Source organism: Gorilla gorilla, chromosome 1 (genome assembly GCF_029281585.2).
Source record: "Gorilla gorilla gorilla isolate KB3781 chromosome 1, NHGRI_mGorGor1-v2.1_pri, whole genome shotgun sequence".
NCBI classification, from domain to species: domain Eukaryota; kingdom Metazoa; phylum Chordata; class Mammalia; order Primates; family Hominidae; genus Gorilla; species Gorilla gorilla.
Genome location: NC_073224.2, coordinates 90147007 through 90171715, shown reverse-complemented (window position 1 = coordinate 90171715; position 24709 = coordinate 90147007). Strand labels below are relative to the sequence as shown.

General features: G+C 38.3%; 1 protein-coding gene and 1 pseudogene across 1 annotated transcript in view; one reads left to right on the top strand and one right to left on the bottom strand.

The window, feature by feature from the left end:
• Positions 1–2156: 2156 nt before the first annotated feature.
• On the bottom strand, positions 2157–3169 carry LOC134758504 (endogenous retrovirus group K member 5 Env polyprotein-like; annotated as a pseudogene).
• A 4208-nt stretch (positions 3170–7377) lies between these two features.
• The window catches only part of LOC134758497 (flavin-containing monooxygenase 5-like), a 90243-nt gene continuing 72911 nt past the window's right edge, over positions 7378–24709 (top strand). The window contains 5 exon segments of the mRNA XM_063706147.1: positions 7378–7512; positions 18454–18642; positions 19525–19687; positions 21300–21442; positions 23346–23545. Of these exon segments, the coding sequence (XP_063562217.1) occupies positions 7378–7512; positions 18454–18642; positions 19525–19687; positions 21300–21442; positions 23346–23545 (830 nt within the window).

Here is a 24709-nt window from a genome sequence, read left to right as displayed (position 1 = left end):
TCAAGATAAGACAGGATAATAACCAATAAAATGATATGGGAAATGCAATGATAGAGATGTATGCAAAGCACTGTATGGTCACCAAGATGGTTGGGCTTAATGATGCCTGAGAAGTTTGGGGAAGGTTTTACATAGGAAATAACCAAGAGAAAAGGGAGGTCACTTCTGCAGTGTAAACAGCATTTTCAACAAATGACATTTTCATGAAAAAAATGGCATGAGTTTACAAAGTCACTACAAATGATTCAGCAAGATTGAAGCACTGTTCGCATGTTGAAGGAGGGCTAGCCCCTCCACACCTGTGGGTATTTCTCATCAGATGGGACGAGAGACTGACAAAAGAAATAAGACACAGAGACAAAGTATAGAGAAAGAAAAGTGGGCCCAGGGGACTGGCGCTCAGCATACGGAGGACCCGCACTGGCACCGGTCTCTGAGTTCCCTCAGTATTTACTGAGTACTATTCTCACTATCTCGGCAAGAGGAATGCAGCAGGAGAACAGGGTAACAGTGGGGAGAAGGTCAGCAAGAAAACATGTGAGCAAAGGAATCTGTGTCACAAATAAGTTTAAGGGAAGGTACTATGCCTGGATGTGCACATAGGCCAGATTTATGCTTCTCTCCACGCAAACATCTCAGTGGAGTAAAGAGTAACAGAGCAGCATTGCTGCTGGCATGTCTCGCCTCCCTCCACAGGGCGGTTTTTCTCCTGTCTCAGAATTGAACAAATGTACAATCAGGTTTTATACCGAGACATTCTGTTCCCGGGGCAGGCAGGAGACAGAGGCCTTCCTCTTATCTCAACTGCAAGAGACCTTCCTCTTTTACTAATCCTCCTCAGCACAGACCTTTCATAGGTGTCAGGCTGGGGGATGATCAGGTCTTTCCCATCCCACAAGACCATATCTCCGGCTATCTCAGGGAGAAGAAACCTTGGACAATACCTGGCTTTCCAGGGCAGAGGTCCCTGTGGCTTTCCGCAGTGCATTGTGCCCCTGGTTTATCGAGAATGGAGAATGGCGATGACTTTTACCAAGCATACTGCCTGTAAACATATGGTTAACAAGGCACATCCTGCACAGCCCTAGATCCCTTAAACCTTGATTCCATAAACACATGTTTCTGTGAGCTCAAGGTTGGGGCAAAGTTACAGATTAACAGCATCTCAGGGCAAAACAATTGTTCAGGGTACAGATCAAAATGGAGTTTCTTATGTCTTCCTTTTCTACATAGACACAGTAACAGTCTGATCTCTCTTTCTTTTCCCTACATATCCCCCTTTTCTTTTTGACAGAACCGCCATAGTCATCATTGCCCATTCTCTCTGGTCTCTGTCTCTTCAGAGCTGTTGGATACACCTGTAGACTAACAACAGACAGAATAGGCACACAAGGATTAATACAAAATTTACAATAGTGGAACTTTTGATAGTTTTAACCCAAGTAACGGGGCTAAGATTTGTGAGACCATCAGTAGCTTTTACGATTGCCTCAGTTCCTGGCACCAAATTTAAATGGGCTTTCGATGCCTCAAAAATTTGTTCTTTTAATTTTGAAATATCGAAAGTAAGATTATCTTCTCTTCCTTGTAGATGGCATCTAACCATGTCCCAGTGATGCTCAGACTCATTATAGGCTTGGGGTGTAATAGAAAAATCTGATGTATTCCAGTGACACTGTAACTGAAAAAGATATTACAAGCTCATGAGCCTATCTCCTATCCAAATGACAGTTTGTATAAGGTCATTAATTTGGTTTGCCAATTTTTGATCTATTTGGGTCTCAGAGTTCCATGATTCTGAGTAGCTGTGACTGCAATAAGACCCATATTCACTGCAATCAAAGTAAAAATGAATCTTTTGGATCTAGTTAGAATTCCTTTTAATACTTCTGTTAACATATGGACAGATGGCGAAGCCTCCCACGGTCAGTCCATGGACACAGGGATCCACACACCCTCTCTTGCCCTCACTAGCAGAATATGGTGCTGCCAATTAAAAGTCGAATCAATGCAAGTAAACAATCTACAGTTTTCACAGGTTATAGTTTGGTAATCTGGTTTAATCTATGTTTCCTACAACTAGCACATAAGGGGGTTCTACACAACTTTGCAAAGGAATTGTCAGATTGGAATCTAGGTTGATAGTATAATATGGCTTATGATTCTTTGTTCCTATAGTTGATTTCCAGACCAAATTCTAATGTGGTGCGAGGCCACAGTAAGCTTCCATAATTCTAGATGTTCAGGACCAGTAACAGGACTAACTAACTTTGGTCAAGGTGGTGAAATTCCCTTTTCACCCCATTTCCATGGATAGGGTGATTCTAACCTTCTATAAACCTGGTCCAGCCTTTTAGTTAAATCATTATCAAAGGCAGGATTAATGGGCCAGACGGATGGGGCCTGTGAACATGAGTGAGTCTGGCCTGTACAATCATAATATAATTGGCCTCGAGGGGCCCAGTCTATAATAGTTCCAAATTCACTATTTTGTAATACGACCACAGTATCAGCCATGCATTCTTCCCAAACTAAGACTTCTGGGTCTTTTGATTCTTTGGGAATTTCCTTGGGGCATGGCTTCCCTTTGGCCCAAAGCTCATTTTAACGATCTTTGATAAGAACAGTCTTGTAAATTATTTATCTGTGGCCCGAGTGACATTCCACTTACCATGTGATAAGTTAATCTACTGGTGCACTGACAGTAGGTACTTCTACCAACCAATTTTGGGTTGTAGGCATTAAACATCCTGGTGCCTTCCCTAGGCAAATAGGAGGATAATGATACCCAATGGAAATATTTATCATCATTCCTTCTTCTTCAGGTTGGGCAGGGCAGCAATCATCTGTGGGGCCTGGTACCCATGCAGTATTATTAACATATACTTCAATGATTATCCATCCATATGACTGCCCAAATTAAGAGCAGGAAAGGCACATAGGTCCAGTAAGTATAATTAGCTGCAGCTGCTCCTGCAGACATGGGGAGACTTACCACGGTAGATACAATCATCAAAACTGCAAGCAGCATATTCTCTGGAGTTTGTGTTACCCTTGTTTTCTTCAGGCTTTTTTCAGCTAACTGTGTCAGCTTCTTTAGTTGGGCCCAGGTCGGCAGCTCCGCTTCCTTTGTGGATGGCAACTTCATCTGTTCTTCTGATATCACCATTTCGTTCACCTGGCGAGTCGATGATGCTCGATTGCCGGTTTTCTCTCTGCGGAGGTGCTTTTCTTTGCATCTCTGATGGGTTCATTGTAGAACTTTAAATGTCTAGTGGGTATCCAAACAGGAAGCTGATTTTCTCCTGGTGAACACAAGCAAAGCCTCTCCCCCATGTTATCATCTTTCCTATTTCCCAAGTCTTATTTTTGCTGTCTTTCCACCAAATCAGTTTTCCTTCATGTGGGCTGTTCTTTTTACCAGTAAAATGTTGTTCTGCAGAAGTAGTGGTCTGATTTCTATAAATGTTTAAAAAATTTAAAGTATAGAGTGCTAGATTAAGTTGCATCTGGGAAGGGTTATAGTCCTCACTGTCTTTTTCCTTTTTTGGTTAACCAATTGAGCTTTGAGTGTTCTACTAGTTCTTTCAATTATGGTCTGTCCTTGAGAATTATAGGGGATTCCTGTTGTATGTGTAATTTTCCACTGATTTAAGAATTTTTGAAATGTTCTACTACAGTATCCTGGCCCATTATCTGTTTTAATTTTTTCTGGAATTCCCATGACAGCAAAACAAGGTAATAAATGTCTTTTAACATGGGAAGTACTTTCTCCTGTCTGGCAGGTGGCCCATACAAAATGTGAGTAAGTATCAACTGTCACATGGACAAATGACAATTTTCCAAATGAAGGTACATGTGTGATTCCATTTGCTATAATGCATTAGGACACAGACCTCTGGGATTAACTCCTGCCTCCTGAGTGGGCAGGTGTAGAACTTGACACTGGGTGCAATGTTGTACAATACTTTTTGCCTGTTTCCATGTGATATCAAATTTATTTTTTAATCATGTTGCATTTACATGAGTCAAGGCATGAAGTTCCTGTGCCTCCAGGAATGCAGATGATACTAGCAAGTCAGCTTGTTCATTTGTTTTAGTTAAAGGCCCTGGTAAATTAGTATGTGGTCGAATATGAGTAATATAAAATGGGAAATTTCTTTTTCTTACAGTTTGTTGTAACAAATTAAACAGCTGGTTTAACGGATCATCCACACCATATTTGATTAGGGCTGTCTCAACATCCTTTGTAGCCTGTACTACATACGCAGAATCTGATACAATGTTAATAGGCTGATTAAAATTTTGTAACACTGAAATGACAACAACAACTCTGCTCTTTGAGCCGAGTGATATTGAGTTTCAAGGACTCGTTCTTTTGGCCTGGTGTAAGTTGCTTTTTCATTGCTGGAACCATCAGTAAATACCATCAGAGCATTTTCTAAAGGTTTATGTCTGGCATTTTTAGGTAAAATCCAAGTAGTCAATTTTTAAAACTGGAAGATTTTTGTTTTTGGGTAATGACTGTCAATAATTCTCACAAAATCAGCAAGATCAATCTTCCATGCACCAGAACTGATAAAGGCTTGTCTAACCTGTTCCTTGTTTAAAGGAACAATGATTTTATCTGGGTCACTTCCACACAATTTCATTATTCGTAATCTTGTCTGACCAGTTAATGTAGCCATTTGACCTGAGTACAATGTAAAAGTCTTAATCGTACTATGAAGAAGGAATGACCACTCCACAAAATCCATTGGAACAATAATGCCTGTTGGCAAATGTGCAGTAGCAAAAATCAAAAGTTGGAGTGGGGCTAAGTGATCTATTCTATTTACTTTTGCTGACAGTGGACATACTCGGGAATCTCTCATCCACTGTCCTCAATGCTCACGTTCTTAGAGTACCTTCACCTTGGAGAAAGGCACCCATGTTGGGCGGCGGGTTAAGGGGGCCAGCCCGTCCACACCTGTGGGTATTTCTCGTCAGGCGGGACAAGAGACTGAGAAAATAAATAAGACACAGAGACAAAGTATAGAGAAAGAAAAGTGGGCCCAGGGGACTGGCGCTCAGCATACGGAGGACCTGCACTGGCACCGGTCTCTGAGTTCCCTCAGTATTTACTGATTACTATTTTCACTATCTCAGCAAGAGGAATGTGGCAGGAGAACAGGGTGACAGTGGGGAGAAGGTCAGCAAGAAAACATGTGAGCAAAGGAATCTGTGTCACAAATAAGCTCAAGGGAAGGTACTATGCCTGGATGTGCACATAGGCCAGATTTATGCTTCTCCGCACCCAAACATCTCAGTGGAATAAAGAGTAACAGAGCAGCATTGCTGCCGGCATGTCTCGCCTCCCTTCACAGGGATTCTCCTATCTCAGAATTGAACAAATGTACAATCGGGTTTTATACCAAGACATTCTGTTCCCGGGGCAGGCAGGAGACAGAGGCCTTCCTCTTATCTCAACTGCAAGAGGCCTTCCTCTTGCAGGTAGGTACTTTTACTAATCCTCCTCAGCACAGACCTTTCATAGGTGTCGAGCTGGGGGATGGTCAGGTCTTTCCCATCCCACGAGGCCATATCTCAGGCTATCTCAGAAGGGAGAAACCTTGGACAGTACCCGGCTTTCCAGGGCAGAGGTCCCTGTGGCTTTCCGCAGTGCATTGTGCCCCTGGTTTATCGAGAATGGAGAATGGCGATGACTTTTACCAAGCATACTGCCTGTAAACATATGGTTAACAAGGCACATCCTGCACAGCCCTAGATCCCTTAAACCTTGATTCCATAAACACATGTTTCTGTGAGCTCAAGGTTGGGGCAAAGTTACAGATTAACAGCATCTCAGGGCAAAACAATTGTTCAGGGTACAGATCAAAATGGAGTTTCTTATGTCTTCCTTTTCTACACAGACACGGTAATAGTTTGATCTCTGTTTCTTTTCCCTACAGCATGTATCTTAAACTCAGCAGTTACAATGTAGTGTCTTTAACTTTATCTGCACCACCCTCTTCTCCCTTTAGATTGAGGCCTTGAGGTCTAGAACTGTGTCATATTCTTCTCTGTGGCCTCAGCAACAAGCTCAGTACCTGGTCCACTGTTAGGAGTCAATAAGTGTTTGTTGAACAAATAAATAAGGAGTAAATGAATGAATGTACAATCTATGGCTTAGAGATACTAAGTTTTGGTATTTTTATAATAATTTTGAATATATAGTTTTTAAGAAATTTCTGTTATTTCGGTAAGCTTTTATCAGATCATTAAATAAGAGAGAAAAAAATCAGTATGTTGGATTTACTTTGCTTTCATAGGCTTTTCTACAGTGTAATTACCGGTCAGTGTGTCTACTTTATCTGGTCTTATTTTCTTCTCAAACTATTGTAAGATGGCTTCTACCCTCCTACTCCACTGAAACTTCTCTGTCTCTCTTTCTCTCTGTCTCCTTCTTTTTAGAGACAGGGTCTCATTCTGTTGCCCAGGCTGGAGTGCAGTGGTACAATCATGGCTCAATGTAGCCTCAAACTCCTAGGCTCAAGCTATCCCACCACTTCAACCTCCCAAGCAGCTAGGACTACAGATGTGCACCACCATGCCCAGCTAAATTTAAAAATGTTTTTGAGAGATGGGGTCTCTCTATGTTGGTCAGGCTGGTCTTGAACTCCTGGCCTCAAGTGATCCTCTCACCTGGGCCTCCAAAAGTATTGAAATTACAGGCATGAGCCACCACACCCAGCACACTGAAACTTCTCTAGCAAGGATCACAAATGGACACAACCTTGGTACATCTAATGGATGTCCTTATCTCACTGAACTTCTTATGTTTCTCCATATTCCTCTGCATTTATCACTTCTGCCTTCACTCATGTTGTCTCTGCTGCCTGGAATGTCACACGATCCACACACATGCACACACACATGCACATGTGTGAGCATACACACACACACACACACACACACACCTCCCTTCCTGGCCTCTTACCTAGCTGATTCCTAGTCATTCATCCTTATGTTTTTGTACTGTGTCACTTCCGCAGCAGGTCAGATATTCCTTCCTTGTGCTGCCTGCTCATAGCACACAGGGTATGATGGTCCTATTACATTTATCACATAGCCTACAAATTATATGTTTGCATTTCTCTCTCTGACTATACCGAGAAATTTGGTGGGAGGAAGGAATATTTATTTCTGTATACTTTTGTGTCCCTATACCTATCATAGTCCCTGATTGGTAATCAACATACTGGTGTTCTCATTGTTAATAAGAATAGTGAAAATTTAGGGCAACAGACTGAAGGTCCTTGTGACAAGTAATTTTTGTTTAAATGGGATGGATGACAGTGACAGAGCTCTAAATTTCTACTAACCAGCTGAGACACGATGGCCAAAAAGCGGATTGCTGTGATTGGAGCTGGAATTAGCGGGCTGGGTGCCATCAAGTGCTGCTTGGATGAAGATCTGGAGCCCACCTGCTTTGAAAGAAATGATGATATTGGAAGTCTCTAGAAATTTCAAGTAAGTTTAGATTTCATTTGGTTTTAGGTACGTAACTTTAAAAAAAATAGCTAGAACAATTTGATGCTGGTTTCCTCAGAGGAAACATACAGCACATCACATATTAGGAATTATGTAATGACTCTAATATTCTTGCTTATATTGTGGATTAACTGAGGAATTATATGAATATATGTCAATTTCAGATTAAGCCATGAAATTTATCAGATTCTCTTCAGGGTAGCTGAGATTCCATGTGGTCATCAAAAATATTAGAAAGATATAGTGGTTGAGGATTCTTTCAACTGATCAGATGATATTGTGCTCAAAGTTAGAGATGTCACACTATTTTTTCCCCTGACTTAGCATGGGTATAGGGTAGGGTAGGATGATCTATTGCTGGGCTTCTCCCATGTAATCTCATCTTCTCTTCTGTGGTCACACCTGCTGACTGACTGGCCACTGCATGGTATCTTATCTTGTCAATCAGAGGGCAATGACTTTTTATTTCTCTCAGTTCTTGGCAGCAGGAGATTTATTGCCATGAGGAATTCAAACTTGGTGCCAAACGTTGAATAGCCTTAAGTTCCTGGGTGGTCTCATCTTCTTTTGGTGCTTCATTCTGCCATCTTTGGAAGTGCCCTTGAAGTCCAGCACTTCTGGTCAGTATTTTCCAGTTCTGATAATCCCAGAGAGCCACTCTGCTCACCAGTCATGGCTGGCTTTCTCACGGGTGTGCATGAATGAGCAGATTTCCTTCTCTTGCTCCTGGCTCTTGTGCCCACCCAGGCCATGTTTCAAGAGCCAGAACACTCTCCATCCAGAATGTGGAGAGTGGGCTTGAGGCAAAGTTATCAACATTGCTGCCCCACAGGGACTTTCCTCAGGTGCCACTGGAGCAAATCAGTGCCCAAGCAGCATTCAGATAGACCCTCCAACCTGATGTTAGGGTCATTCAAATATTCCTCCATTCCTCCATAACCTTTGGATTTTCTTCTGTGTGGCTTTAATTGACCTTCAGTTCTAAATGTCCTATAATACCCATTTTGTTTCTTCTTTAAGAGTGCATTCATTCAACAAATATTTTTTGGGCCCTACTATGTGTCAGAAACTTTTCTAGGTGCCAGGAAATATATTAGTAAATATGAATACAAAAATCCTTGCCCTTAAAAGGTTTACATTCTAATGGGAAAGAATAATTAAATTAAAAAGTAGCATGGTTAGTGCTAGTAAGTATAATAGAGAAAAATAAACGAGGAAAAGAGAGTTTGACGAATATAAATTAAATAAGTGGTCATGAAAAGCCTCAAAATGATTTTTGACAAAGAATTGTAATGTAAGAAAGAAAGCTGAGAAGAGATCTGGGGAAGGGGATTCAGAGGAATCTTCAAGTGCTGAGCTGTGAGGTGGGAGCATGCCTTGTATGTTAGGGAAAAGTCAGGGAGCCAGTGGGTCTAGACCTTAGTGGCCCAGAGGAAGAAGTCTAGGAGGTGGTCAGAAGGGGAATGGGAGCCCAGATCATATTGGCATTTAGAGGCCATGATAAGGACTTTGACTTCCATATAGATTAAACCCATGAGATGGTTTTAAATAAAGGAGCAATGTTCTACAGCTTGTGTTTTAATTATAAAAGACAACCCTGATTGCTCTGTTGAGAATAGAACAAAGAAATGCTAAAGAAAATTGTCCAGTTTGAAAGCTACTCAATAATATTCCAATGGGAGATCACAGCAAACTGTACCAGGTTTCTAGATACATGGATTTTTAAAAAATATTTTATAATTTCTTATATGTTGACTTTTTTCTATTTCTTTTTGAATTTTTATCATATATTTTAAAAAGGTTTGTGTCTATTATATCTTCTTAGTGGATAGTTCCTTTTTTCCATATGAAATATCTTTTTGTTCCTTTTACCTTTAAATATATTGTGTGTTCTTAATCACAGGTATGCATGAATTTAAAATTAAATTAAAAGTAGAATTAAAAATTACTAAATTAGATATTTTTGTTATAACTTGATAAGCATATTTTTTCCATCACTTAATTTTCAATTTTACTTCATTTTATTTTAGGTTTGCCTGCATAAAATCTGATTTTACTTTATTGTTCAATGTAAAACCTTCTATTTTTCTTATTTTAAAAATTGTGCTGAGGTGTAATGTATGCATTAAAATACATAAAGTAAGCTGATCTTATGTGTACAGCTTGATAATTGTTACATATTTATATATCTATACAACTACTGCTTAAGTAAGATATAGACTATATCCAGAATCTTAAAATAGTCCCGTGTGTTTCTTCCTAGTCAATACTTAGCCATTCCCAGAATAACCACTATTTTGATGTCTATCACCATTAATTACTCCTGATTGTCTTTGAAATAATGCATTTATACTATTTTTTGTATTTTTTTGACTTTTGATGTATGTGGTTGAGATTTATTCAAATCGTGTATGTAGCAGTAGTTTATTTTTCTATTTACCATTAATGTGTAGTATTCCAGTATATGAAAATACTGCAATTTATTCACTTAGTCTCCTGTTGATAAAATTTTGTGTCTGGTTTCTTTCACCCATCATTTGTGTATGTCAAATGTATTCATTATATGAGAATAGCTTTAATTCATCTAAAAATTTTAATTGTTGCATATTATTCCATTGTTTGAATATACCACGATGTATTTACTCTTTCTTTTTTGGTAGAAATTTGGGTTGTTTTTACTATTTGGCAATTGTGAAAATTCTTGCACATGCCTTTTGGTGGATATGAATTTATTTCTTTTGGGAATATTCCTAGGAGTAAAATACTGGCTCAAAGTTTAAGCATCAGTAGATATTGCCAAGCAGTGTTCTAAAATGAATGTATCAATTTACATTTCCACCAATAACGTATGAGAGCTCCACATCCTTCCAAATGCTTAGTATTGTTAGTCTTTTTATTTTGACCATTCTGGTAGATATGGAGTGGTATTGATTGTAGTTTTGCTTTGTATTTCCCTCATGCGTACAGATGCTGCACATCTTGTAATATGCTTATTGGCATAGATATTCTCATTTGTTAAAAATTTGTTCAAGTCTTCCGTCCATTGTCAGTCTAATTCATCTATCTTTTTTCTTTGGTAAGAATTGTTTTTTATATTTTGTATATGAGTCTTTTGTTGCATGCATTTGTTGTGAATATCTCCTAGTATGTGTTATGTGTTTTTATTGTCATAAAGACAGTATAACTTTTGACAGAGGCTCAAGATTTTAATGAAGCCCACTTTATCCAGTTTTTTAATGGTTTGTAATTATTTGTGTTATAGATAAGAAACTTTTATTTATCCCAAAGTCCTGAAGATGGTTCCTTGTATTTCCTTCAGAACTGTTATTGCTGTACCTTTAATGTTTAGATTTATGATCCATTTTGAATTACTTTTTGTGTATGGTGAGATATAAGGATCCCGTTCATTTTTCCCACATATGGATATCCAGTGGATATAGCACCATTTATTGAAAAGACCATTATTTCCCCCATTGAGTTACAATAGTGCCTTTTATTTATTCATTCATTTTTGGAAATTTGGTGGCTGTTTATGTGTGAGTTTGTTTCTTAGTCTGTTTCACTGGTCCATGTTTCTATCCATGCATCATTGCTGTATCTTTATAGTAAAGTTTGGTATTTTTGTTTTTCTTCATAAGTATTTTCTTTAGTTTTCAAGGATCTCTACATTTTAATATAAGTTTGGGAAATAGCTGTCAATTTCACAAAAATATCTGCTGGAATATTATTTGGGATTGCATTGGCTTTATGGATGTAGTTGGAAAGGATTAAATTTGTAATAATGCTGAGTCATCTCATTTATGTAATAGTATCTCTATTTATTTATGACTTTTTCACTCTCTCAGCAATCATGTAGAAGCCTCGCATATCTTTTGTTAGATTATTCTTAAGTATTTGATGTTTCTTATGTTATTGTAAATAATAGCTGTTATGAAATTTCACTTTTCAATTTGTTGCTAGTATATAAAACCATTAATTTTTATGTGAGCCTTGTAACCAGCAACATTGCTAAATTTTGTAATGCTTTGAATGTAGATTATTTCGGATTTGCTATGTACATAATCATGATTTCTATGCTTAATAACAGATTTACTTCTCACTTTCCAATATTTATGACTTTTGTTTCTTTTTGCTCCTTATTGCATTAGCTGGGTCCTTAAGAATAATGTTACATAAAAGTGCTAATAGAAGATATCTTTTTACTCTTCCCAACCTCGCCTAAAAGAAAAACTGCTCAATATTTTACCAGTAAGCATGATGTTAGCTAAGATTTTTGTAGATTAAGAAAATTTCCATCTATAAATAGTTTATGGAGAGTTTTTTAAAGTCACAAACATATGTTAACATTTATAAAATGCTTTTTCTGCATCACCTGAGATCAACATCTCAATAATTAGCATTGTTATGTTAGTGCAACATATTTTATAGATTAATATTCACATGATAAAATAAATTTTTGTCTTCAGAAAAACCTACTTGGTCATTTGAAAATATTTTTAGTCATTGCTAGACTACATTACTAGATTAATTTTTTTCTGATATTTCTAACTTGCTAAAATATAATTTTCATCAATGTTTATGAGACCTTGTATTATAATTTTCCCCTCTTATAATGCCTATGTCAGGTTTGATATCAAGGTCATTCTAACCCAAGATTATGAAATGAGTTGAGAAATGTTTCTGCTTTTTCTATTTTCTTAAATAATTTCTGTACGATTGGCATTATTTTATTTTCTTTAAATGTTCGGAAGAATTCAATAGTGAAGCTATCTGAGCCAGTTTTCTTTGTAAGAAGCTTTTTAATGACAAATTCAACAGATTCAAGGATTTCAAATTTTCTTTTTCTTTTCATGTCACATTGGTAAGTATTGTTTTTTCAAAGAATTTGTCCTTTTTTCTAAGTCAACAGTTTGAGGGATATTATTCATAATAACCTCTTAAAATATTTTTTAATATGTTTAGATTCTATAGTGTTATTCTATTTTTATTCCTAATATTGACAATTTATGTTTTCTCTTTTTGGGGATAGTTAATCTTGCTAGGGATTTATTAATTTTCTTAATCCTCTAAAATAACAAACAATATCATGCCATGTACTGTTAATTTAATTTACATTTCAATGATTTCAGCTTATATTTTTATTATTTTCTTTTTTTTTTTTTTTTTTTTTTTTTTTTTTTTTTGAGACGGAGTCTCACTCGGTCGCCCAGGCTGGAGTGCAGTGGCGCGATCTCGGCTCACTGCAAGCTCCGCCTCCCGGGTTCACGCCATTCTCCTGCCTCAGCCTCCCGCGTAGCTGGGACTACAGGTGCCCGCCACCACGCCCGGCTAATTTTTTGTATTTTTTAGTAGAGACGGGGTTTCACTGTGTTAGCCAAGATGGTCTCGATCTCCTGACCTCGTGATCCGCCCGCCTCGGCCTCCCAAAGTGCTGGGATTACAGGCGTGAGCCACCGCGTCCGGCCTATTATTTTCTTTTTCTTCATTTTTATGTTTATTTTATTGTATATCTAGGTTGTTTTTTAAAAAAATTATTTTAGGTTCAGCAGTACATGTGCATGTTTGTTATATAGGTAAATTGCATGTCACAGGGATTTGGTATACAGATTATTTCTTTTACTCATGGCAGAGGGTGAAGCAGGAGCAAGCCTCCCACATGGTGGGAGCAGGAGCAAGAGGGAGAAGGAAGTTCTACACACTTTTAAACAGCCAGATCTCCTTAGAACTTACTCACTATTGCAAGGACAGCATCAAGGAGATGGTGCTAAACCATTCGTAAGAAATCTACCCTCATGGTCCAGTCACCTCCAACTGGGCCCCACTTCCAATACTAGGGATTACAATTCAACATGAGATTTGTGTGGGGACAAATATACAAACTCTAGTAGATTTTCTCCATCCCTTTACTTTGAGCCTATGGGTGTCATTGCTTATGAGATGGATCCCATGAAGATAGCATACAGTTGGGTCTTGCTTCTTTATCCAATATGCATGCCACTCAGTGCCTTTTAATTGGAGCATTTAGTCCTCTTACATTCAAGGCTAACATTGATATGTACAGATTTGATCCTGTTGTCATTGAGTTGTTAGATGATTATCATGCAGACTTGATTGTGTGGTTGCTTTATAGTATCAATGGTCTACGTACTTAAGTGTGTTTTGTGGTAACCATTAACAGTCTCTCCTTTCCATATTTAACACTCCCTAAAGGATCTCTTGTAAGGGAGGTCTGGTGGTAACAAAAGCCCCTGGCATCTGCTTCTCTGAAAAAGATCTTATTTCTCATTCACTTATGAAGCTTAATTTGTCTAGATGTGAAATTCTTGGTTGGAATTTCTTTTCTTTTCTTTAAGAATGCTGAATATAAGGCCAGGGATGGTGGCTCATGCCTGTAATCCCAGCACTTTGGGAAGCTGAGGCAGGTGGATCACCTGAGGTCAGGAGTTTGAGACAAGACTGCCCAACATGGTGAAACCCCATCTCTACTAAAAATCTAAAAATTAGCTTGGCATGATGGCACACACCTGTAATCCCAGCTACTCAGGAGGCTGAGGCAGGAGAATCACTTGAACCTGGGAGGTGGAAATTGCACTCCAGCCTGGGCAACAGAGCAAGACTCTGTCTCAAAAAAAAAAAGAATGCTGTATACAGGCCTCCAATCTCTTCTGGATTGTAGGGTTTCTGCTGAAATGTCCACTGTTAGCTTGATAAGGTTTCCTTTGTAGGTGACCTTTCCCTTCTCTCTAGCTGCCTTTAACATTTTTTCTTTCATTTCATCCTTTGAGAATCTAATGACTATGTGTCTTTGGGATGGTGGTCTTGTATAGTATCTTACAGGGAATCTCTGCATTTCTTGAATTTGAATGTTAGCCTTTAGCAAGGTTGGAGAAATTTTCATGAATGATGTCCTCAAATGTTTTCTAAGTTGCTTGTTTTCTCTCCCTCTCTTTCAGGGATTCCAATGAGTCATACATTTGGTCTGTTTACATAATCCCATATTTCTAGAAGGTTTTATTCTTTTTTCTTTATTTTTTTCTGACTGTGTTAATTGATCTTCAAGCTCTGAGATTTTTTCCTTAGCTTGGTCTATTGTGCTGTTAATACTTGCAATTGTATTATGAAATTCTTGAAGTGAGTTTTCAGCTCTATCCAAACAGTTCTGTTCTTTCTTAAAATGACCATTTTGTCGTTCAGCTCCTGTATCATTTTATTGTATTTCTTAGATTTGTTCGATTGGGTTTTGACTTTCTGCTGAATCTCAATGATTTTTGTTCCTTCTACATTCTGAATTCTAGGTCTGTCATTTTTACCTATTTTAGCTTGGTTAAGAACCATTGCTGGGAAATTAATGTGGTTATTTGGAGGAAAGAAGGCACACTGCTTTTTGAGTTGCCAGAATTCTTGTGCTGGTCTTTTCTCATCTGCGTGGGTTGATATTGCTTCAGTCTTTGAAGCTGCTGTCCTTTGGGTAAGGTTTTTTGCTTTAATCTTCTTTGATGCCCTTGGGAGTTTGATTATGGGATAAGGTGGGTTCAGTCGACTGGCTTCATTTCTAAAAGATTTTAGGGGCCCAAAGCTCAGCTCAGTATTCCAGACTGTGTCATCTAACTAGGGGATTGGTACCAGCTCCAGCTTTGTTCTCTGGCCCTCTAATGTTAGGATCCTGCTGCACTGGAGGGGCCAAAGTGCTCCTGGTCCACTGGCCACAACACTCCAATGGGGGAATGTGGGTCAAAGTACCTCTTCAAGGTGGGGTCAGTGGGATCCATGCTCACTTGCATGTGCTAGCAGCTGCAGCAGCGCATCAGCTGGGGAGGGTGCTGGCAGGGGAGGGGTTGCCGTCATCTGTGCTAGCACTATTTACTGCCAGCAGCAGTGGCAGCAGTAGAAGTGTGGCATTCATAAAAACAGAATTGCCAGTGCCCATGAGCACATCCATCCTGCAGGGGTGACCTGGTGGGGTACCAGCAAGAAGGGGGATGGGGGGTGTGGCCTGGCATCATGGTGTGGGGTGTCAGCAGGGATGGGGTAGTGGGGTACACTTGTGTGTTGGTGGGGGAAGGGTGGCTCTCTGCTGGAGTTCTCCTATAGTTGGATGCAGGCAGCCCAAGAAGGAGCTATGATGAAAGACCTGGGAAGCACCCTAGCTGGGCATCCATGGTTGCACTGCCAGCGGGTGCAGCCAGGCTGGGACCCCAGGTCAGGCCAGCAGATGGGGTACTCAGATCAGACTGTCCTCATCCCACAGGCAAGACCACCCTGCTCTGTCCAAGTCCAAAGTCACCCTAAAGCTAAAGTCTCCTAGAGGAACACAGTGAGCCTTGGGAAATGGGTGCTCCAGCCATGCTCCACTATGCCTAACCCTCTGGGCTCTGCATTTGCTTGAGTCCTGCCCCACCACCTCTGTAAGCAGGTTTTCCTGTCAGCTCAAGTGTCCATGGGAGGTATGGGGTCTCTTGCTGCTAGGATTACAGAAGTCTACAGTAAGAGCAGGTCACCTGTTCAACTCACCCCTTTCCCAGGAGTTGCTGGGGGTTAGGAATGAGTCCTGGTGCTCAGCTGCCCCATGCAGGCTTCCCAGCTTCCTCCCTCTTCAGGCCAGCATCTGCGTCCTCCCTCCATCCACTCTCATTTCTTCCTTCTGAAGATCTGCTCTGAGTGTGCCAGTCCTCCCATGTCCTAGTCTCTTGGAGGGGGATGTGTTTCCTGGCTGTGTCTAGTTGACTATCTTAAATTCCACTGATAATTCTTGCAGCTCCACCAGAGGGGAAGCGTAAAGTTGGGGATCTTTCAATGGGCCCCTGCTGGTACCTTAGATCTGGGTTCAGGCAACTCCTTCGGGAGTTCTGAGTCTTCTCTGAGACACCTGTGTAGGACACCAATTATTGTCGACAAAAAACGTCAAAATTTCTCTTTACTGATTCACCTTCCTGTCAGCTTCCATGGGTTCAGCTCTCTGGGAGCTCCTATCTAGCTTCTTGATTTGGAGCTTAGCTATTTCATTTACAGCTTTTTCTTCTTATCTAACATATGCATTTAATCTATACATTTTTCTCTAATCACTGTTTTGTTTCATCCACAAGTTTGATGCATTATCTTTTCATTATTTTTCAGTTCAAAACATTTTCTCATGTCCTTGTAATATAGTCTCTGACCCCAAGGTTATTTAGATGTGTTAATTTCTAAACAATTGGAGAGTTTCTGGTTATTTTTTTCTCATTAATTTCTAATTTAATTCCACTGTTATTGAAGAACATACTGTGACTTTATTTTATTTTACTTTTATTTTTTATTGTTTTGAGACAGAGTCTCACTCTGTCACCTAGGCTGGAGTACAGTGGCACAATCTCAGCTCACTGCAACCTCTGCCTCCTGGGTTCAAGCAACTTTCCTGCCTCAGCCTCCTCAGTAGCTGGGACTAAAGGCATGTGCCACCATACCCAGCTAATTTTTGTATTTTTAGTAGAGACGGGGCTTCACCGTGTTGGCCAGGCTGGTCTCCAACTCCTCATCTCAAGTGATCCGCCTGCCTCGGCCTCCCAAAGTGCTGGGATTACAGGCATGAGCCACCGCACCTGGCCTCATACTCTGACTTTAATCTTTTAAAATTTATTTAGACTTTTTAAGTGGCCCAACACAGGCCTATATTGGAAAATATGTCATATGTACCTCAAAAGAATGTGTAAATTTGTAGGGTTTATTTGTCCATGTATATCAATTAAGTTGTTTAATTATGTTCTGCAATATTCTATGCCTTTACCAAATTTTGTTCTATTGTTCTATTAGTTAGTGAGATGAGTTTAATTCTCCAGCTTTGAATATGAGTTTATGAGTTTCTCCTAGAAAAACTTTGTATATTAGTTTCTCCTTTTGATTCTGTTAATTTTTACCTTACATATTTTGAAATTATGTTACTAGGTGCATTTGAATTTAAGATTTTAATATCTTCCTGTAGAATTGACCTTTATATTGTTATTATTTCTTTCTCTTTATCCCTAATGTTTCCACGATATCTGATTTGTCTAATGTAGCCACTCCAGTTGCCTTTTGTCTCTTGTAAATAAAATAAAGAGGCTTTTGTCTGGTATTTTATTTTTTGTTTTAATTGGAGTGCTTACATATAATAAAGCATTAATATATTGGGTTTTAATTTACTATCCGGTATGCATTTGATTTGTTTTATATCTTTCTTTCTTTACTCTTCATTTCCTTCTTTCTTTTGGTTTTACTCATTTTTTTGTACATTAATTATTTAGATATCCATTTTTGAATTATCCTTTTCCATTTTAATGCATATCCTTCACTTATTGCTTTCTACCTGAAGAAGGCAAAGATCTTATAACAGTTTAACCTCATTTTTTGACCCTTGTCTTATTATATATTTTACTTGAATATTTTGTAAACCCTACAAGATATTACTATTACTAATGTTTTAGTCAATATTTTTATGTTAATCCACATATTTATGATTCCTAGTGTTTTCATTTCTTCCTGTATTTGCATGGTTCCATCTTTGTTCATTCCCATTTAGCCTGAGGAACTTCCTTTCATGTTTCTCATAGTGTGGGATTGCTGGCAAGAAATTCTCTCAGCTTTTGTTTGTCTGAATGCAGGTTTATTTCACTTTCAATTTTGATGGATATTTTCACTGGGTATTGAAGTTTATTTCAGCATTTTAAAGATAACATTCCAGTTTTTCTGACTTCTATCATTTCTATTGAGCAATCAAACATAAGCCTATTGTTGATTCAGAGTAACTTTTTTCTCTAGTAGATAAGGACGGAAGAGAGAAAATATTCATGGAAAAGTAAAAGGCAATGTTATTTATTATTCCCGATTACTTTTCTTCTCTAAAATATTTTATTTAGATTCCCTTGTTATTGTAAAGTTTATTTTATTAAGAGAAGTTTTCTCCTGTAGAAAAATACTTCAGAGAAAATGCCTAGTATCTACAAATCTGTGACCATCAATACTTCCAAGGAGATGATGTGCTTCAGTGACTTCCCTGTCCCTGATCATTTTCCCAACTACATGCACAACTCCAAACTCATGGACTACTTCAGGACGTATGCCACACACTTTGGCCTCCTGAATTACATTCGTTTTAAGGTAAAATCTAAATGAATCATTGCATAGTAAATGTGTGTGTGCATGTGAGCACACATGCATGTATGTGTGCAGACACACTCAGTTGTACACACATGAGCTATATTTGGCATCTTCAGGTATGATCAGAGGAAGAGATCATCAGTGAGCTTCCACCCTAGAAAATCACCACTTATAAAGAAGTAATGTTTTGAATATTTCACTTGAATATAAGGTTGAAGAATTTTGCCCAACAGAACCTGTTCTAACAAGACTTTGGTGTGGCATTGTAAGGGTCCTTTCTGTCAGCCTTAAATTCAACTGTTGAAGGACTTACAATAGTGGCAGTAGTAATTGAGCCATATTATATTGTGTGTAAGTGGAATAAGAATGAAGGACATATAAACAACACAAGGAAGACTTTTTTCAGGTCCATGTAGTTCCCATAATCTACCACTGTGACCCCCTACTCACACTTAAAAATCTATCTCTATAGTCATGGTGGGATATTAATTCCTGTCTGAAACTCAAAAGCCAAGTGCAGGGAAACTGGAGAAGTTTGTGCTAAAATATGAAAAATATAAGGAATATTAGTCTCTTTCATGTGGAAGTCATCCTGGAAGGATATTTTTCTTGCAGCTTCAGTCACTCCTCTGTTTTTTCACCGTTAAGTATCAACTATTTCTATTTCTATGGAAAATTGGATTTTTAAATAAAATACCCACAATATCTTGAAAATGCACACACGGCAAAGGCAGTCACTATGGGAGTGGGAACTAAAGAGAGAGCAAATGCCTCTGATGAAGATAGAAGAGTCTCAGATAAGTTATATTACTCAGACTCATGGGGTTTTGGGAAGGAGGGATTAAACCTGAGGACTGTGATAGTGTATCATCTTGTTCTCAGACCGAAGTGCAAAGTGTGAGGAAGCACCCAGATTTTTCTATCAATGGACAATGGGATGTTGTTGTGGAGACTGAAGAGAAACAAGAGACTTTGGTCTTTGATGGGGTCTTAGTCTGCGGTGGACACCACACAGATCCCTACTTACCACTTCAGTCCTTCCCAGGTATGTCGCTAAGAATCTGTTTGGTAGAAAAGTACTTTCCAGGTAACCCACAGAGCAAAATGATTGAGCATGAACCTTATTACTAGTCTCTGGTCACATTGAATAACAAACAACTAAATGCCCAATATTTCTGTTAACAGGACAACACTAAACAACAAAAATAGGCAAACACGTAACATCTGTTTTTTACTTTCTATAGTTTTAAATAGATTCTAATTAATGATAACAATTAGCCCTGGCCCACTTTCAACTGGTTTTAGTTTTGTGTCCATTCATCTGATCTCACTTCCTTTCAGAGAAAGTGAAATTACTAAAAATAAGGGACAAATGGTAAGCAAATCAAGCAAAAAGCTGGCAAATCCACAAACTTATAAATTTTAGAGTATGAGACAAAATTTTAAATAACATTCATTTATCACTGGTTTGCACTGGTTGATAAAAACACACTAGCAACTTACTGCTTCCTTTGAATTGTGTTTGATAAAATGGTGCCCATCTCAAATGAGATTATTACTTGAAACAAAACAAAACAAAACAAAACAAAAAAGCTTCCTTATCCCCTCTAACTAAAGCCTCTCCCTTTACTTCTGATCCCTTTCCCCTCCCTTTACATCAATTGCTATCAGAAGTCAATCAAGAAATACTCGATATCTCAGTGCCTTTCCATGATGTCTAACAAGCCATCATAAGAAATTCTTTGGAGGTTGAGGCAAACTGAAAACAGAAGAGTCCTAGATGAAAATCAAGGGACTTAAACTTGAATTTTGGTTGTCCAACTGACTAGCTGAGTCATGTATGACAAATACCTGACCTTTCTGTGTCTGCACACCAACACAAACATTTACAAAATAAAAATACCTGATTTTCTAAATGTTAAAATGCAATATATTCTGGAAATTATTATATAATTATAACAAAACATATAGATTATATTAATAACTGTAATATATGTATCAGCTTCTTTTTGACTTGCTTCCTGGCTGAGAGACACACCCTACAGAGACACTTGTGGGACATATATATTTTAATAGGTTTCAGGGGACAGAGATACAAACATGCCTAGAGTGAGACAATGTCCGAGAATGCCAGACACAGATTAGGGCTCTTCTGAAGCTCTCAGCAGAGCCAGGGACAACATGAGGGTATCAGGCACTTGGAAGTCAGAGGAGATGTCAAGTTGATGAAGAAAGGCCCTATACTTCCTCACTGAATAATGAAACAAAACCAAACAACAACCAGTTTCCAGCTTCATCATTTTGCCTAAGACTGCAGAGGACAATGTAATCATGAATAAATTAGATCATAGTGAAATTGTTGTGAAACTTTCAATTTGGAATAGGTCCAAGACAGATAGATCTACTATTTACTAAATACTTTATATGGTCACTAGTCTATATTTAGCATCTATTGGTACTAAGTCTGAGTTTACTCCCTGCTTTCCTGAGCTCTGTGAAATATAAAATTACATTTTTAGGACATAGGGTAATGTTCCGTATAGCTAACCCAGCCTCAAAGTCTTGCTCTTCCAGATGAACCAGAATATAACTTCCTATGTGTTGAGTTAGCAATGTGAAAAATACTCCTAATAACAAGAAATGTTCTTCCACCACAGGCATTGAGAAGTTTGAAGGCTGTTATTTCCATAGTCGGGAATACAAAAGTCCCGAGGACTTTTCAGGGAAAAGAATCATAGTGATCGGCATTGGAAATTCTGGAGTGGATATTGCGGTGGAGCTCAGTCATGTAGCAAAACAGGTTTGTTTGTTTTGAACAACTTCACTAATGGAAACACAACTTTCACTAATGGAAATCTCTGCATTTATAGGTGCCATCCAGAATGTAGGTTTAGTCTGTGAAGGACCAGAAAAGAAAGTGAAATCTATGGACCCTGGCCTCAAGGTGTTTAAATTCATGGGGAGCAGAGGATAAATGCAAAATAAATCCTTCATATTCACAGTGGAAAAATACATGTAAACAAATTACTATTAATTGAGCCAGTTCAGTAAAATATTAGCATAGATTAAAGAAAATGTTACATAATTAATCTGACTTTTTTTTACTACCACAGCAGTGCCTTAGTCCTGAAATAGAATTCAAATAGTGGTAAAGATGAGAAATTGCAAATCCATCTGGGATCAGCGGGTTTTGGTGGTAGAATTAAAGAACAGAAAACAGAGGAGAATTAATGATGATGATAAATATGTAATTCTCTTGAGCTAAAGTATTATGTTGTATCTACAATGATGAGGGAAGATAAAATACTAAATTTTGCTTTAGACATAGTTTATTTCATGCAAAACCAAGTTATCTAAGACTTCCATTTATGCTTGATTATTCAATATTCTTTCTTCTCTTAAAAAATTAATAATACTCAGAGTTTATTAAAAAAAAGATAGACTGGATTAAGAAAATGTGGCATATATACACCATGGAATACTATGCAGCCATAAAAAATGATGAGTTCATGTCCTTTGTAGGGACATGGATGAAATTGGAAAGCATCATTCTCAGTAAACTATCGCAAGAACAAAAAACCAAACACCGCATATTCTCACTCATAGGTGGGAATTGAACAATGAGATCACATGGACACAGGAAGGGGAATATTACACTCTGGGGACTGTTGTGGGGTGGGGGGAGGGGGGAGGGATAGCATTGGGAGATATACCTAATGCTAGATGACGAGTTAGTGGGTGCTGCGCACCAGAATGGCACATGTATACATATGTAACTAACCTGCACAATGTGCACATGTACCCTAAAACTTAAAGTATAATAAAAAAAAAAAAATGAGATACTTTCACATTCAGGATCGCTGGCCACATTTAATAAAGCCTTAATTAATAAAGCACCCTACCTATGAGGATGTTCAGATATCCTGATTATCGTTACTTATTTGTCTTTATTTGTCATCATTTATCATTAGTTTTTAGAAGAAATTACTAAGTGAATTACTGAAGTTTAGTTTATTTTTAAAAAAATTAATAAGCATTTAAAGAGGTAAATGTTTGGTCACTAGCACCCATCTAATCTATCTTGTACTTTACAGATTTGACCAGTAGGAACTGAGATTCAACGTCCTCAAGACTGCAAAAGTACCTACAATCAAACAAATTAATATATTTCCTAATTGTATCAGCATGCAGACAAGTTTACAAATATATTACAGAAAGATTTGAAGAGGGATTCTGGTTACGTTCAGTTAAGCAGGACACTAATCCTGAACAATCTGATGTATTAAAGTTTTTAATGTTTGTATCTTTGGTTTGATGGATACAATAGAGTGGAAGTCTGTAGTAGTTAATATGATGATAATTCACTTCTAAATTTAAATCCTTATTTATATATGAAGCATAGCTATGTCAATGTCCAGGAAAGCATTTTTAAATAGTAAATCAGAAACATGTAAACTAGTGAATACAATTTTCTATTTTTCATTCAGAAATTTGTTGTCATAGGTGCAGCCTTTATCTGGAAATCAGTGGACAGCTCTGGTCAAGCACAGCATGGCAACCACTGTGTAGTATTTTACCGCCTAATCCTTAGTAGCCAACACTGTTAAATCTGCATAATGGGTAGCATATGAATAAAATAATATCTTGTAAAATGTTCTCTTTCTCTCTCCTTCACTGGTTTGCTCTATCTCTGCCTCCCTCAGGTATTCTTTAGTACTAGACGTGGATCATGGATTTTACACCGTGTTTGGGATAATGGGTATCCCACGGATAGTTCATTTTTCACTCGGTTCAATAGTTTTCTCCAGAAAATACTAACTACAACACAAATAAATAACCAGCTAGAGAAAATAATGAACTCAAGATTTAATCATGTGCACTGTGGCCTGCAGCCTCAGCACAGGTGATCACCAAGGGGTCTTACTTTATGCAATTATGTGTATGTGTAAAAGGGAAGTTACCTTAAAGACAGTTCAGCTTCTGGCAATTAACATGTATTTCAGTCAATTAATCTCATACACTCGCTAATATAAATCACTTATATTACGACGTATATAATATATATTATTGCACCTAAATGGGTCAGACAAGTGTCTGGAGAACAGCTTCAGGAACCTCCAAGATGAGAATTGGAGAGTGGCAGATCTTGGAAAGAACTTGGTGTGGACTTTGGTAAATGTCAAAGTCAGCCCTTCATGAAGAATGCCTGGCACTAGCACTGCACAGGTTAAGAAAAATATGAAGGAGTAGGCTGAGTCCTTCCCGAGGCCAGGAAAGGACTAAAAATGAGGGGACAGGAAGGCCTTCTCTATGTACATCAGCAAGAGAATGCATTACTGGTTTCTATATCTTGGACAGAAAGAAGTAGTCCTCTTCACCTTTTACCACCTGTAGAACAGCGACCACAAGGAGCATTCTGATAACCAGACATCAGCCCCAATGAGCTATCAAAAATGTACCATCCCATGTAAATGAATCGGTATCCAGAGAAATGATTCAGAAAATCAGAGCACATGCCTAGCTAGGCAAATTGAGGAGGAAAAAGAAGTCAACTTGCATTGGAATAGGAAGAGATCTTAAGGGGAATTCAAGTGAAACATGAAATATTATTCAGAGCTTAAGAATATCATTTGGCAACTAAAGACAAGAGTAGATAAATTGAGGGAAAAATGGTTACTGGATAGATTAAGAGAAATTGGAAGAGGTGGAGAAGACTTGGTGCTTAAATAAATAATAGAATAATTTTTTTTCAGATTGAAAAGAGACCACTGAATTCCAGGATGGATTGTGGACACACATGCACACAAATATACCTGTTCACATACATGTACTGTCATGTAGGATTCCTCCATTTCCCCTACTTTTTTCTCTTTCCTGATCAAGAGATATCAGCCAGCTGCATGTTTTCCCTTGCAGGCCTAAACCCAGGCCTGGGCCTTGAACATTTTCAGCCACTGATAAAGGTATTTAGGTTATTGCCCCAAACACCAAAGGATACTAACCCTGGACCTAAGCCAGATTCCTTAAGCTCTCAGATAAATATCATAACCTGACCCTCTCACTGTGG